At 40.9% G+C, this 15,135-nt stretch overlaps 1 protein-coding gene across 2 annotated transcripts in view; it reads left to right on the forward strand.

Annotated features, from left to right (window-relative positions):
* The window catches only part of galnt9 (polypeptide N-acetylgalactosaminyltransferase 9), a 98,604-nt gene that overhangs the window by 28,197 nt on the left and 55,272 nt on the right, over positions 1-15,135 (forward strand). For both annotated transcript variants that reach the window (XM_056377023.1, XM_056377022.1), the window contains one exon: positions 8,308-8,474. In XM_056377023.1, coding sequence (XP_056232998.1) covers positions 8,308-8,474 — 167 coding nt within the window. The remainder of the gene's footprint in view (positions 1-8,307; positions 8,475-15,135) is intronic.

Consider the following 15,135-nt stretch of genomic DNA (forward strand, 5'->3'; position numbering starts at 1 on the left):
GTTGGCGTTTTACTGAGGTGGTTCTTTCTGGTCTTAAAGGCCCGGTGTCTCTGGGTATTATTTGTCAAATTCTGATAAATACATGTTTCGTGCTCATATAAACAAGCACACATCTCCAAATGCAAACAAAACATGTCAAACAAGGTAAAGCATGAATCTCCGACAGATACCTAGTAGGTACACCGTATGATAAAGACTTGGTACATTTGTTGTGAAGCTCTGGAAATAAATACAATGCAAAGAGTGTAGTTTTGTTTGCTTGCTTCTGTTTACGCCATTGAAGCAACACTTTTAAGAACAGGAGGACATCAAAGCACTGCTCTTAGGAAGTGAAAGGATTGTTCAAAGACAGAAAATGGATATGTTTACAGCCAGCACAATACTGTAACTGCCAGCACTGCTGTGGCACTAGTCAGGACTTCTAGGGTGCTTTCACAGCTCACCTGTTTGGTTTGGTTTACACAAACTCCGCTGTGTTCGCCCAGTGGGCTTCTCTGAAAGCTGTCTGTCATACTCTTGCGTTGACTAAGCAACCGGACCAAGCACAGCTGAAAAGATGTTTCAGCTTCCAAGTGGTGCAGGGCTCAAAACTCCGCAGTAGTATGGACAACAGGTGTAAACGTAGCACAAGTGATGCATTTCTAAAACTAAAACGTATTAGTTTGGGTGATCAGCTGATTACAGCTCATGGATTGTCTGTAAAAAGCCGAACCTGACCAGAACTTAAAGATAACTATGTATTCTTTTTTTCTTCAGTCAGGACCAAATGAACTGAAAGCACCATGCCAGAAGCATCACTTACACAGATTTGTTCTTAAGTGAAACCTTGTGGCATCCACCAATTTTTTTCGGTACGTAAAGTTTTCTCTTAGGAGGAACAAAATTCTCGAGTGTCCAGACCTGTCGTACAATTCATGGACAGACGTGTGACTGTCTCTACAGGGGAGCAAACACTCATATGACTTAAGAATTATAATACCTTGGTTTGAATTGTTTAAATATGGTATCAAAATGAACTGAAATGAAATATAGACAGACATAAAGACAAACTAATTACAAAATAATATTCAATATATCATCACCACCACCATCTGTTTTTATTGGCATATTTTATCACAGAAACGTCTACATTTCTGTAGATAGCAAATCTCTCTCACTCCATCAACTGCCTTAGGATTTTTCTGCAAGTCTTTGTATTATTATTTTGTTGCACCTGATAGTGCAGCATCCCATTCTTTAGGATATAATGTTCTCTGCCCCCCCCCCCCTTTTTTTTTTTTTACTCTTATAATATTTTTGTGAATGTAATTTGTTCGTAAACAGAGTAGCCTAAATTTATGGGGTGTTGTTATGCTAATGATGAAATCCCATAAATGTGCTTCTCCTCATGAACAGGTGCATTCATCTGACTGAAACACGCCAGTTAAAAGAGTTTGGTAAATCTGATTGGGACACTCATACCTCACAGAAAAAAGTCAGAGAGGTTGAGGATATGAAAATGTTCTTGCGCACATCTACCTGCTGCAGTCAGCTGCAGTTCCCAGCCTCATACAATATGAAAGACGATCACATATTTCTGATTCTGTAATTATGTCCTGTGGGCGAAAGGTGACTGCAGCACTGCTGAAGTGAGGTTAAATGCAAAAACCAGACACTTTCTGTCCAATGGGCTTTTAATTGAACAGGAGTCATTGAGCAGAGAGGACTCTGATGACTATAGGGAAGCGTAAGTCCATTGCCATGACTGAATGATCTGCACATTCACAAGTCTCCCCCTTTCAGACCTGCCTGTCTGCAGCAAAACCAACTCATAATAATTATAGCCACAATTGGCTCCCACACAAAAATCTGTAATCCCCATTCACTGCCAGCTGGTCTGTATTTCTTTCCTCTGCCCTTCACTTCTGCAAGTGATATTCTTAACTGAGATACCAAGGGACTTAAGCAGGCCTTACAATACAGTGACTCTGAGCCTGCCCTCACTGTCCTTGGGAGGTTTAGGTACGATAACAGTTCATTGTGCTGTGGAGAGAGAAAAACAACAAAGGCAAACAAGATGCTGAAATCACAATGTCCATGACACAAACAAAACGGTTTTAAATGTAACTTGTGTCACTCATAAATGAAAAGAAAATCCAATTCAAAGCATCAAACCTGCTTTTCACCCTCCAGCTCCCCTCCTGCAGAGGACTCTTATTCAGTTATTTCTAATCTCACCTCAATCTCTATTGTCACTTTGCAGAGGATTTGATTTATATTTTGTCAAAATAGTTGTTAAACCCAAAACTATATTGAATGCTCTGCTTCCCCAAGGACCCGTCGTCTTGTGTTTGTCTGCCTGTGGGGGGGTGATAACCAGAAAGGGAGGTTGAAGAAACAGGCTTACCTCATCCCTTAAGCGTCTGATACTGCAGAATGGGATCGTAAGGTCTCTGCGGTGCAGGAGCTCCTGCTGCAAATTGTTGCTCTTTCCAGTGCCAGAGTTTATCTCCTGGATTGGGGGGGGGGGGGGGGGGTGTCGGAGAAATGACAAGGCAAACGATTATCTTTCTGAGAGGAGTGCTTGTGGATTGGAAAGTTGCTTTGGTGTTGCCTGCGCGGCGCGGGTTACGGGAGGTTAATGTGAAATTTCACAGCGAATAGGAGTGGCCAGCGGGGAAAAAAAAGCCAGAGGGAGCGGCTTGGACTGCAGACTGCTGGAGGAGGAGAAAGAGGGAGGTGTTGTAGAAATACATCTTAATCTGGCGCTCTGTTTCTGTCAAAGCTTGTTCCGGGTCAAATTATGAGCGCTGGCCAGTGAGCTCAGTCCCATTACAAACAGATGAGTCGATCGCTCATCCTGTTACGGCTTTACAAGGCTTCCCCACTACTGCAGACAGGTACAAATTTAAGGTTGAGCGATGCCCTGAATTGGATCCAGTAACTAGGGCAATGGAACTACAATTTCACTTTATGATTTCGACACTGAAATCCAGCCTCACACCACATCTCAGCTAGAAGCGATGAAGCTGCCTTGCCCCCTTTGACATTTTCAAGATATTACTCAGGTGATATTCATTAAACGCAGCGTCTCCACTAGCTGTATAACTGAACAAGAGTGAAATATACATTACTTTGTTTTGCACAGTTGCCATGTCATGGCTGTGTCTCTGCAAAAGAGCGCGACAGTGCAAAAAATCCCCCCTCAAACTCACTGCCAGATTTGTCATTGTATTTATAGACCTGGCAAGGCTGATTGAGAGAGGCAATAGAGAAAGCTGTGAGAGGGAACAAAGGAGTTGCTGAGGGAGAGCATAAATGCACCAGGAATGACTGAAATGATACAGAGGGGTTATCAATCAAAGCACTTGTGCATTTACTTTTAAGAATAGAGTGCAAGAGCAGGGCTTAAAGTATAGATAGACGTACGCAGTGTGCTCTATCATAAACTCTCTCCGTGGTTTAGTTTTCTTTTTGTTACCCCTGCTGTCAAATGCACGTGGGCTGTGGTAATGGAAGTGATTGATAACAGTGCATGACATTAAGCTCTCCCAGTCTAGAGCATCAAGCACTAGTCTACATGGCCAGTGAGACTATAGGCAGCAGAATGTCATTCCTATGCACGGGTAGTTGCTAATATTTAGTTACAGTCAAGTCAGGTCAAGTCAATTTGTATAGCGCCGATTCACAACATACGTTATCTCAAGGCACTTTCCAAATAGAGCAGGTCTAGACCTTCTCTTTATAATAATACTTACAGTACTAGAGATTCCGATACCATTTTTCCCTGACTGATACCGATTCCAATACCTGAACTTATCGTGTATGAGCCGATAATGAGTACCAACCCCATACCAGTGCATTAAAAAGACATTTTTACAGCTGTATCAGTTGTGTACTGCTAACAGTGTTTGGATGTGATATGATTGCTGTTGTTGTATGGCATGGCTCAGGTTAAACCTTTTGTAAAACATGAACACTGTGGAGTATTTAACAGCTAAAGAGCCAGATATTTTCCTACAGACTTGGTGGTGACCAAATATAGAGCTAGAAGGAGATTAAATATTGAACAGATGTTCATCAAGTGATAGCACAACGTCAAGGCTGTATCTAAAAGGGAGAGTAGTTTCAGACACAGCCAAACTGAATGTTGTCTAGTTAACAACATCCCTAAACATCCACGTTTTTCAGCCGAGCCTATTAGCTTAGCTTGACCTCAGCCTGCACTGCGGCTTTTCCTCAGAATGGATGTTTCCAATGTGGCTTCATTTGCTCAGCACAAGTCAATTAATCATTAAAAACATAGACTACTTGTGTTCATTCGCCTCTGTTGCTTAATGCCACACTAATACAACCTACTACATCCATGGTATCCTCTAACACTACTTAGCACGATGTTTGTCAGACTGCTGTGTAATATTCCCAACATGATGAAACTATTCATAAACATAAAAAACATTTAAAAATTGTGTTTGTGTGTGTAATAGCACTACACCTCTGCTTAGAAGTTGTCTTCTTTGACAATTTTAAAGCTTGGTACAATTTTTTTTTTTTTTTTTTAGAACTATGTAGACAACAAATAGAGGCCTGTGTAAATAGCAATTTTAAACATAAGTCAGAAAAAACAGATATTTACATTTGCAATGTTAGCTTAACAGGTCAGCCTTCCTCCATAGTTCTAGTATTTCTTAACATTTTTATCATCGTCACAGGTCTAAGAACTTCATATGAGATTCTCAATGTCTCTCTGAAACTAAACTGATATTTAGCTATTTCTCCAAAGTCTTCCACCTGTTCAATTACTTTTCAATTATGTATGAAATATGACAGTAATGTGAGACGCCAGTGAAAGCACACATCCTTTTTGCATTTAAAGTTCAGACATTTAACTGAGCCTTTTAGGTTGATTGCAACAGTATGCACTGATTGGTAGAATCTGTTTAAATTCCTAGAAAATTAATTAAAAGCAATCAGCTCAAATTGCAAGGGATTCATTTACAGTGACAGTTGATGTGACAGGTGCTCGAGTTAAATGTGCAAAGTAAAATATGTAAGGTAAAGCCCAGAGAGCAGAGTAGAAATCCCTTGTACTCACATTGTCATCGTGATCTGCAAAGTATTTATTATATAATTTTACAAGTAAATCAGATGCCATCTGTTGTGTCGTCCTACATAATTGCTAGTCCCTCTCTTGCCAGTTGTCATTGTTGAAAGGTGAGAACCTGCTAACACATGCCCACCACACACACACACACACAGACACACACACGCACACACACAGACACACACACACACACACACAACGACAAACACAAACCAGTAGCTGTGGAGTAAAGGAAGGGCTTCACTGGGTGGAGAGAAGAGGATGCAACTTTAAAGCCACGCTGGGATCCATCTGCTGTGTGGCCGTCCTCCTGCGGCCTGACCCCGTGGATGCTGCTGACTCAAGCTGATACCCCAGTTCACCGGGGTATCAGAGCACTGAGCACCAGCAGAGTTCAGATGGCTCACAGCAAGGGTGGAAGAGCAGTTAACGTGCTGTCTTTGAACAAAACATGTTCAAGGTAGCGTTGCAGCACCACAATTTTGACTTTGATACCAACACTATCAATATTTAAATCTAAAAAGATTGTGATTAAGAAAATCAGCAGTGTCTGGACCACTTTTACATTTATGTAAAGCTTCAGTATACATTTTCTGTGCTTTAGTATACCAAATAATACAGTATAATATCAGATTGTACATTTGGCAACTCCTCCCTGTAGGCAGTGACTGTATGCACTGCCACAATTTCATCTGGACATTTAGGAGAGGTTTGCTGTGTCTTATTGAGACTAAGGATGCTCTTTTCTGTAGCTTCCTTAATTTGTGATTCAGGATGATGAGACATTCATTTTTAAATAACATCCTTGCCAAGTGCAGATTTTCAGCTTTACTTGTTGCCTCTGTCACATCTAATAATCTGTGATAGCATGTGAGACTGATACATTCTGACAAATCAATATATTGTCTCATTAATAGCTCTAGCGTGAATGGTATTTCACCTGGCAAATGCAATATGTCACTTCGATGTCTTTAACTCCACTCTGCCTTGATGAAAGACCTCGAGAGCTTAACTGGATTTACTGAAGCTAAATGGAACTCGTAGATTTGTTTACACTATAGTTGATTTATGTCAATTTGATATTCTAATACAGTACAGCAGTACAAGTGTTTCATCCCAGCCAAAAATCTCTTGTAAATAATTAAACCACAACAGTTATACTAGCCACCTCATTATCTCCACATAATGACTCAGTACTGCTGAATAAGATATGTGAAAACATGGGGCAACAAAGGCAAAAGAGAGTGAAATGTGTTTGTCAGCTGTTGCGCTCAGATCCTAATTGGAGCGGCGTGGAAAGATTCACAAGATGCTTGGTGCGTGTCTGCGCGTGCTCACAGGGTGCCATAGGAATCAGCTAAGTGCTTCTGTCCAGTCAACACTGTTATTTCTGACTTCAAAGCCTCGCTGTGTCAACGGAAAAATACTGTATTTTACAGGAAATGACAGGGACGTTTGACAGACTTGAAAGCAAAGATTAACAGCAGCAGAGAGTGACAAGATAGAGACTGTGTGTGAGTGACACACTAAGTGAATGTTCATTGGAATGGTGAGGTCTGCAGTTTGTTGTATTAATTGGGTCAGTGTAAGTGGCGACACGAAGAGGATTTCATTCACAGATGTTACCATGGAGTCCATGTATGAGAGCAAGAGATGGAGGCAGAGACTTGGTGGTGAGAGAGTGCCCAGGTTATGAAGGAGGAGATGGAGCCTGAGCAGGAAGAGGACATTGAACACATCCTGGTGTGCCCTGGTTTTGATCATTACTGGGCTCATGTTTACATGGAACATAAAGAAACCAGGATAATGTGAGAATGATGTGAACAGGGATATGAATGATCGAGTTTCTCTTTCAGTGGAGGCATGTGTTTGACTTCATCCAGCCAGAGCAATGTTTACATGCCACAGATTCCAGGATTCTGGAGGAGTCCAGCTAACATATTCAGGTTTTGAAAACCAGGATAACAACTTCTCTAGGTTTCTAAATGTTTACATGTGCAAACACAAGACTTGGATACTCCGGAAGCATGATCACAGTTGGAATACCGCATTGGATGTAAAAAAAAAAAAGAAAGCCATAAACATTCCTCAGACACATGTAGCTCAATTTAGACCTATAACATTGTTTTTTGTGCTAAAAATAACTTTTATATGCAGCGTATTTATTTTGCTCTACCATACTCCTTGTTGCTGTAGGCTACTCCATCTCTGTTGCTATGGTTGGTTCCTTTTTCAGCTATTGCAAACCAGTCATTACTGGTTGACATAAAATGCAACTCTACCAACACAGGAACGTTGTCACAGACACCAGATTTAAAACTCCAGTATACTGAGACATACAGAGAGATTTACCTGGTGCTGATAGAATTAATCAGGGTTGTGTGAACTCGTTTGGCACGGGTTTGAATATAACAGATGTTCATTTAAATGTAAAAGTGCCGCACTCCCGTTTTGAATATTGAAAAAGTCAGTGAGTCACCACTGACTTTAATAAGAACATAAGTGGGTGCTACCAAAGGTTTCTTGGTCACGAGCCTTTCAAACCCCCAGTAAAAATACATACATTCTTCTCCTAACTCTGTGATTTTTGCTCAACATATAGTCCCAGTATTGCAGCGGTACAGCAGCTGTAGTCACAGTATGGTACAGAACATCCAGGTCTGGGAGCTGCAGCTTTACCATCAAATGAAACTGGGCCTTCAAACGAAATCTTAGAAGAATTCTATTTTTGCCTTGCTGGCTTGGTGTACTGAGGAAAAAGATTCTGGATACATATCTTTGTTTTTGGAGAGAAATAAAAGGCTGTATGCACCATGGGAATGCACTGGGAATGTGACACTGAATGTTTCACTTTGTATTTAATAGGAAAAAAAGCATCTTAAACTCCAGGCAGTGGAAGGAAACTGTGAAGCTGACTCAACACATCCATCCATTAAATCTCTCTAGGTGAACATTTTGAGGCTAGCTTTTTCAAGTCTTTATGCTAAGCTAAGCCAGTTGTCTCCTGACTGTAACCTTATTTTTAACAGACACACATGAATCTTGTTATCTAACGCTCAATATCAAGAAATAGCAAACTATTACATACATCCAGTCAACTGTGTCAGGTGCTCAAAAGAAACACGTACAGAGGAAGCTATTCTGTGTTTTCCTCATTGAATGATATGCTAAAAACAAAGTCCAGTAGTAGTTTTGCGCTAATAATCTTAAATGTGTCTTGACAGGTGTAAACAGTTGACCTATCCAGAGGACCTTCCTCAGATCTCTGTCGTCTTCATCTTCGTGAACGAAGCACTGTCGGTGATCCTGCGATCTGTCCACAGCGTGGTCAACCACACACCAGCACACTTGCTCAAGGAGATCATCCTGGTGGACGACAACAGTGACAGTGGTAAGACCTTTTACAGCTTCATTGATAAGATGGAAATATATAAGGCTCACTATTTTAAGAAGTGCTTCATACCACCAGTCTTTAATCCCTGGTCTGGACATTAGTCACTGAGATCTTTCTTGCCACTGTGGAGGTTTGATCCAATATCTCTCTGATCATTTACTTTTTCTATCATGTTTAATTGTTTCTCTCCTCCAAGTGTATCCTCTCCCACTCTAAATCACTAAACCTGTAGAACCTGCAGTTTATCACTGTCCAGTGCTGTAGGTTTGCTTATTCAGTTGAGACAGTCTCCCTATTTATCATGTTTTGTCTTCCCCGGTGGAACCCGAGCTCAGGCGTCTTACACAGATGAGTAAGTGTGATGTTGTTGGACTCCTGCCAGGGTCGCTAGTCTGTTTATATGATAGTTTCTCTGCATATTTTTGGTATGTGAATGTATGTTTGTGTGTGTGTGACACCGTTTTCTCTGAGTGTTTGTGAGTTGTGAAAAGTTGAAGGGATTGAGAACCCCCGAGGGTGGACTCTTGAACACCAGGTTTTAAAATAGCTTGACAAATGAGGGAGGAGAAGTCTCATCTTTTTTCTTCTAAACTGCTGCGTACTACTGTCTCCATGACGATGTGGGCACAAGCTTCAGTTGCCTCCACACCATGATGCCCACAGCAGCTGACGATGCTCAGCTCCGCATCCCAAAAGCTTTCCTGTTTGGAGAGGGAGGGACAGTGAACTAGATTCCAGACGACGCTTGGCCCTCCTTCACTTGGCACAGAGTAACGGGCCTGCCTCCCTCAGGCTGGCAGAGGAAAAGGGTGCATAAATAACATACTGAAAGAAGGCCGAGAAGAAGTCGCCACTGGCACACGCTCCCTGCTGAGGCTCTAACTGCCTACCATTAAACAGGGAGCTGTTAAAATTCAGTGAACAGACAAAAATGGAAGGCGACCCCTTCTCTCATTATGTCATTATTTCAGTCTGCCCCACTCAGTTTGACTCTTACTCGGGTTGTCCCGAAATAGATTTTGTCGAGAACAACCTTATTTTCTGACAGTAAACACTTTTACTGTATTATACCTATTCCCCATCCCATAAAGTGTTGTTGTTGAGGGCATACAACACTCTGACACAGCATCTAGTCTCTGATGGTGTATAAAACTCTTACTGGAACTCAAATGAAACTGTTTTAGTACTTGGGGCAACTCTGAATACTTTAAAGCTGCAATAATCAATATCTTTTATTAAGAAATTAATAAATGACTTTGCGTGCTGTGAGAGGTGTTTCTCACACATAATTACCATCTGACTCTGCAGTGCCCCTCACCTCTGTGGAATATTTTAGCTCCTATAAGCTCACTGTTATGGTTTTCTGGCCGGCAACTTTACTGTTTTGGTTCACTCTTATAGCTCTCATCAGGGTTTCTTCCACAGAAAATATCAGCAATCACTACACTATTATATACTATACTACCATTACAACTGTTATAAACAGTGGAGCATTTAGTCAAAGATATTTCAGATATTTCCCTCAGAGTTTAGCGGAGAACAAACATATCTAAAAGGGCATTTACATTTGCCATGTTGTCTGATACACACCCAAATGAATGCTAATCTTGCTCAGTGTCAGTGCCAGATCTGTAAACAGGCAACTCTTTGCTAAAACATTCATCATATCAACTTTATAAGGTGACAAGTCAACGTGGTGTTTACAGTTTGTTTGTGCTTCCTCCAAGTTGCCAAAAAAATGAATGAATAAATGAATGAATAATAAATGAATGCAGGTTTAAATGTTTTTTAAAAAAAAGTAAGAAAAAAAAAGCACAACTGAACAATGAATAAATAACAGTGCAAGACATTTTCAGTATATTTATGTAGTTTTTGACAGTGTGTAACCAACAAATGATGTGACTGTGAAAAAACAAACTTGGCAACCCATTCCCACTCATTAAAACCTGGAGATCCACCCAGTTTACCAGAGTAACACTTCAGCCATAGAAACTCATCAAAATTGTTAATGTGCATAAAGTTGCTTCCACCCAAAAAAATGTGACAAACTGAAATGGATGCAGAAGATGCGTTCTAAACCTGAACTCATGATACAGCTCATGTTTCTGTCACTTCTTTAGTAACCTCTGCTGTTGGTGTGTCACAGACTGGCAGTTAACATTGGTGTGCTGCGTACAGTTCACTGACATCATGCTACATGTTGACTAGGTGTTGATGTTTTCAGTGTCCACTTGCCTGGTGCATTTTTAATGAAAGGTCAATTTCAGGTCACGATCTGCGAACCGACACATCCGTCAGCAGCTCTTACTCTGTGTTTACCAACAGTGATGATAATTTGTGCAGATGTGTGAGCTGTTTCTTGGGAGGCTCTCTGCTCTGACATTAGACAATTAACATGCAGGCTAGACTGCTTGACCTTTTCTGGATGGCACTGTCTGTCCCCTCTCGTTTAATCAAGGCTCAGAGAGATGAGTGTAGGTACAGCCGCACTCACTCCTGGCATAATGAATCACGCACAGGAAGCATGTTTGCCTTGTCGCTGCGACACATTTCCTTTGCTGGGACAGCCGGTGACATTTATTGGTGGCTGAGAGGTTTATTCACAGCACTGCTTCCAGCAGTCTGAACTTAATTCACATTCCCATTGATGAGCTTCTGCTGTGAGATGACTTCAACTCATTGTTGTTCACCATGTTAGCAGCAAGGAAAGGCTTAATGAGCCCTACAGGATTCAATTCCAGCAAATACCACCACCAAATTGATAACTTAATGATTCATATAATGAAAACAGGATATAAACTGAGGACCAGTTGAGTACAGCTTGTAATATAAATTTCAACTGCAGCTGAATCACTTCAAACATTGCATACATTAAATCTGATTAAAGCTTCTGAAAAGAGGATGTGCTCAGCAGAATGGTGAAGGAAATTTGGTAGACAGTGGGACGCTCGCAAAAAACAATTAAAGACACTTTTGTGTTGTAAAACACATTTTATGTGTTTCTGAAACAATCGCATATCCCCCTGTAAAACTTCACACACAGCACTCAGTCCGCACATGCAGTCAGAAAGCAGAATGTACAGTATATTTACATCTATAGAGTAGGTAATATAATCACCTCGCATTAGAATTGATATGTTAAAAGCACTGAAGAGGGGCCATGACTAGACAGAGAGCAGAGAAAGGGAATTGAATTCAAGTTAGTGTGTATCCCAGATGGTTGTTTTCATAATTGATCTGCCAGTCATTCAGAGAAAGCAGAATTTTAAATTAAGTGGATGTAACATTGTTAAGAGGGGGTTAAGGGTGGAGGAGTCAGAAAACATGAACCGGTTTACCATGTGCTGTTTCCAATAAATGTGTGAGAGGTGGATAACCTCCATATTGCTGACATGCCGCTGCACAGATTTTTTCTGCAACACACAGGTCTAGTGCCAAACCTTTTACACTGCAGCAGCGCATTTGGATGTTGTTCCTGAGAAGCTCTTTTCCCAGGATGAGGAGTATCGTTTTCCTTTGGGCGACAGTTGTTTTTTTTTTTGTGTGTGTTTTCTTTGAATATTTAATGAACATCACATGACTTGCGGTGAGCCAGTTTACCCGTTAAGTAACTTCTCTAGTCTACTTGTGATCGATCAAAGCGATCAATTTCAGACCTGTTCTCGTATTGGTGTCTGAGACAAGTCCATAAATCCAGCCCTAGAAGAATGTAGCCTGTGGTTTGTGTAGCAGAGGTACTCTTTTCTGTGAAAACACAACAAAACCCAACTGGCAGGTGTGTGAGGCTGATCTCAACTCAAAATCCTGCGGGTTATGTTGGATACAGGCATACTGCTGGTTAATGAACACATAGGTGGCATTATGTGGGAGGACATAATTCAAGCTTTGCAACATGTGAGTGAATTCTAAGGCTTGAGCACAGTTTGAATAATTTATAGCATGTGCGATACCTCTCAACCATCTATCCTTAACACAGCCATACTCATAATCTTACATGTTGCCAGAGGAATTCATGGTGCTCTTTGCGAAGTCTACTGTGTATTAATTTTAGATTTATGGTATGATGGATACTTATTTATCCTCTGCTATGTTGCACTGCCAGTCCTTTAAAATGTATTCCTGGGTCCATAACTCTCCTCCCATGGATGTGGTCCAACGTTTTATTTGCTAGGATCAGAGGGAGGCCCATAACTTTTCTCCTTCCCAGCAAAGCCCAGTAATTATTACACTCTAATAGCTTTTATCATATTGTCGCTGCAGGGTACACTGATGATGAAGGAGTCCCATTGCACAGGTCTGAAACCTTCAACGGTGTAAACAGAACCAAACTGCAAAGGTCTTTGGTCTCTCAACGAATCACAATTCAGCTTCTAACAGTGACTGATCCTAATGGGAATTCAGTAAAAATTAACCTCATTATTCAATAATTATTTTACGTGATATTGGTACTAAATGCTAACAGCATTTTAATTTTTATCCACCACTCAGGAATGCTTCGTACCAGAGGATATCAAAGAGATGAAAGGTGTAACTTTGATGAGTTCAGCTCTCCCTGGATGGAGAGTTACCTGCCATTCATGAGACACTCTGCAGTTCAAACTTTTTGTTTAAGTTGTATTCATAATTTTCTTATGATTTGTAGCTACTTGTGGATGGAAGAGGTCTCCCAACACCAAACGTTCCTTTGCACAAAAGTAATCCTACATCTTCTCAGTTTGTAAAGATGAAATGCTCTAAAATCATCCCAGTGGAAGAAGTACTCAGATCCTTTAGTTCAGTAAATGTAACTAAACTCAAAGTTCCAATAAAACATGTAAAAACTGTAAGTCAAAACCCTGTATTCACAATCCATCTTAAGTAAAAGTAGAGAACTATCAGCACAATACACTTAAAGCATCATAAATAAAAGTAGTTGTTCCACAGAATTATTACATCAAACAAATCTCAATACTGATGCATTAGTGTACAAGAGGCATTTTACAGTTGCGACAGGCAGAGCTAGTTTGAACTTCTCTATATACAGTTCAGTATTTCATTCCAGTGATTCCCCAACCCTGGGGGCAGGGCCCCCTCCAGTGGGTCACAAGATAAATCTGAGGGCCATGAAATGATTAGGGGGGGAGGAGAGAAGAAGAAAAGCCATAAAATATTGGATAATTGAACCTCCTCTGGCCTCGAACAGTCATTTAAGTGAAACCATCTGAGAAGTTTAGAGGGGATATCTCTCTGCTAATAGACATTTGAAATGTGACGGGTCCCAACGAGGGAGAGAGCAATGATTAACAGTGCATTGTATTTCATACGCTTAGGAGTTTCTTAATATAAGATCCAAACCTGTAAAGTGATGATGTAATGGATAAAGTACAAGTACCTCAAAAAAACTGCACTTATGTGCAATTAAACAGACAGCAGCATCTGCAGGCAGCGTGTCTTTGAAGAGTGGGAGAAAAAACACACGGACAAGAGGAGAACATGCAGAGTCCACACAGAAATGCTGCAGCCAGCTGGTCAGCAGATTCAAATCCACTACCTACCTCTCACCATGCTAACCACTGTGCTGCCAATTTGTTCATGTTAAATATAAAAGAAGCATAATTCAATTGCTGTTTTAATATGGTGTGAGTAGCGAACGCCCCTTTTATGTCCAGGGTAACTTCTTCCAAATTCTCCCCCTTTCTCTGCAGCAGCAAGAAAAATGTCAGAATCCTAACAATCCCTCCACTCACCGCGTCTCCTCAGTTACACAGATGGGGGTTTAGACTGGCTGATTTATGTTGTGAGCCAAAGTCAGAAGCGAGGTGTTGATGCGGCTCAATGTGCCACAAGCATCCTTATTAATCTCTCCCTCAGAAAGTGGAGTGCTCAGCAGTAACCCAGCGGAGAAGCTCAAACAGCCGTCTATCCTCCAACAAAACCCAGACAGCAATTTGTGCAACTGGCTGAAATCTGGCAAACTTTGTTTCCACTGATGACAGCCAGTGTCATCTGTGAGAGGGGAGGAGGAGAGATGTTACAATCCAGCTGGAATGAAGACATGAACAGAGGAATGCATGAATGCAGACAGTGATACTGTACTGCAGCCTGCATTATAACCTTGAACATAGTCACATTTAGACTAATCACATAGATACCGCCTTACTTCCTTTATAGTTTGATTTCATGCAGTTTTACTTTTCACATCAGAAAGGTTTGCTTTTTCTAAAGAGAAACAATGAGTTGCTGAACAAAACTTCCATTCATTATTTTTCCTCTCACTATTTGGTGTAACTGCCATGTGTGTAAAGTTGCCACTTACAATCAGTGTTTGGCGGTAACGTGTTACTTAGAAAGGTGTAACACCTCTTTGCTTCACAATTTAGCTTTGGGCTTGTTGGGGGTCATACTGTGAATTTGCTGGCTGCTTGATATCAGTTTGGTCTCTGAGAGTTCAGGGAACAGACTGGGCCGATACTCACAAGCACAGGTTAAACATTGAGCGGGGCCAGTATTTACAAAAGAGAAAGCAGCAACACTGTCAGGCAGAAACACACTACACTGATTCTTCACCATGTTTTGTAGCAAACTTTGGCAGTAAGATTGTTGTATTGACCAAAAATGGATGTTATAGCACAAACAATTTTACTGTACAAAGAATGGTAGAAAATGTGATTTTCTTTCT

Source organism: Seriola aureovittata, chromosome 5, assembly GCF_021018895.1.
Source record: "Seriola aureovittata isolate HTS-2021-v1 ecotype China chromosome 5, ASM2101889v1, whole genome shotgun sequence".
NCBI lineage: Eukaryota > Metazoa > Chordata > Actinopteri > Carangiformes > Carangidae > Seriola > Seriola aureovittata.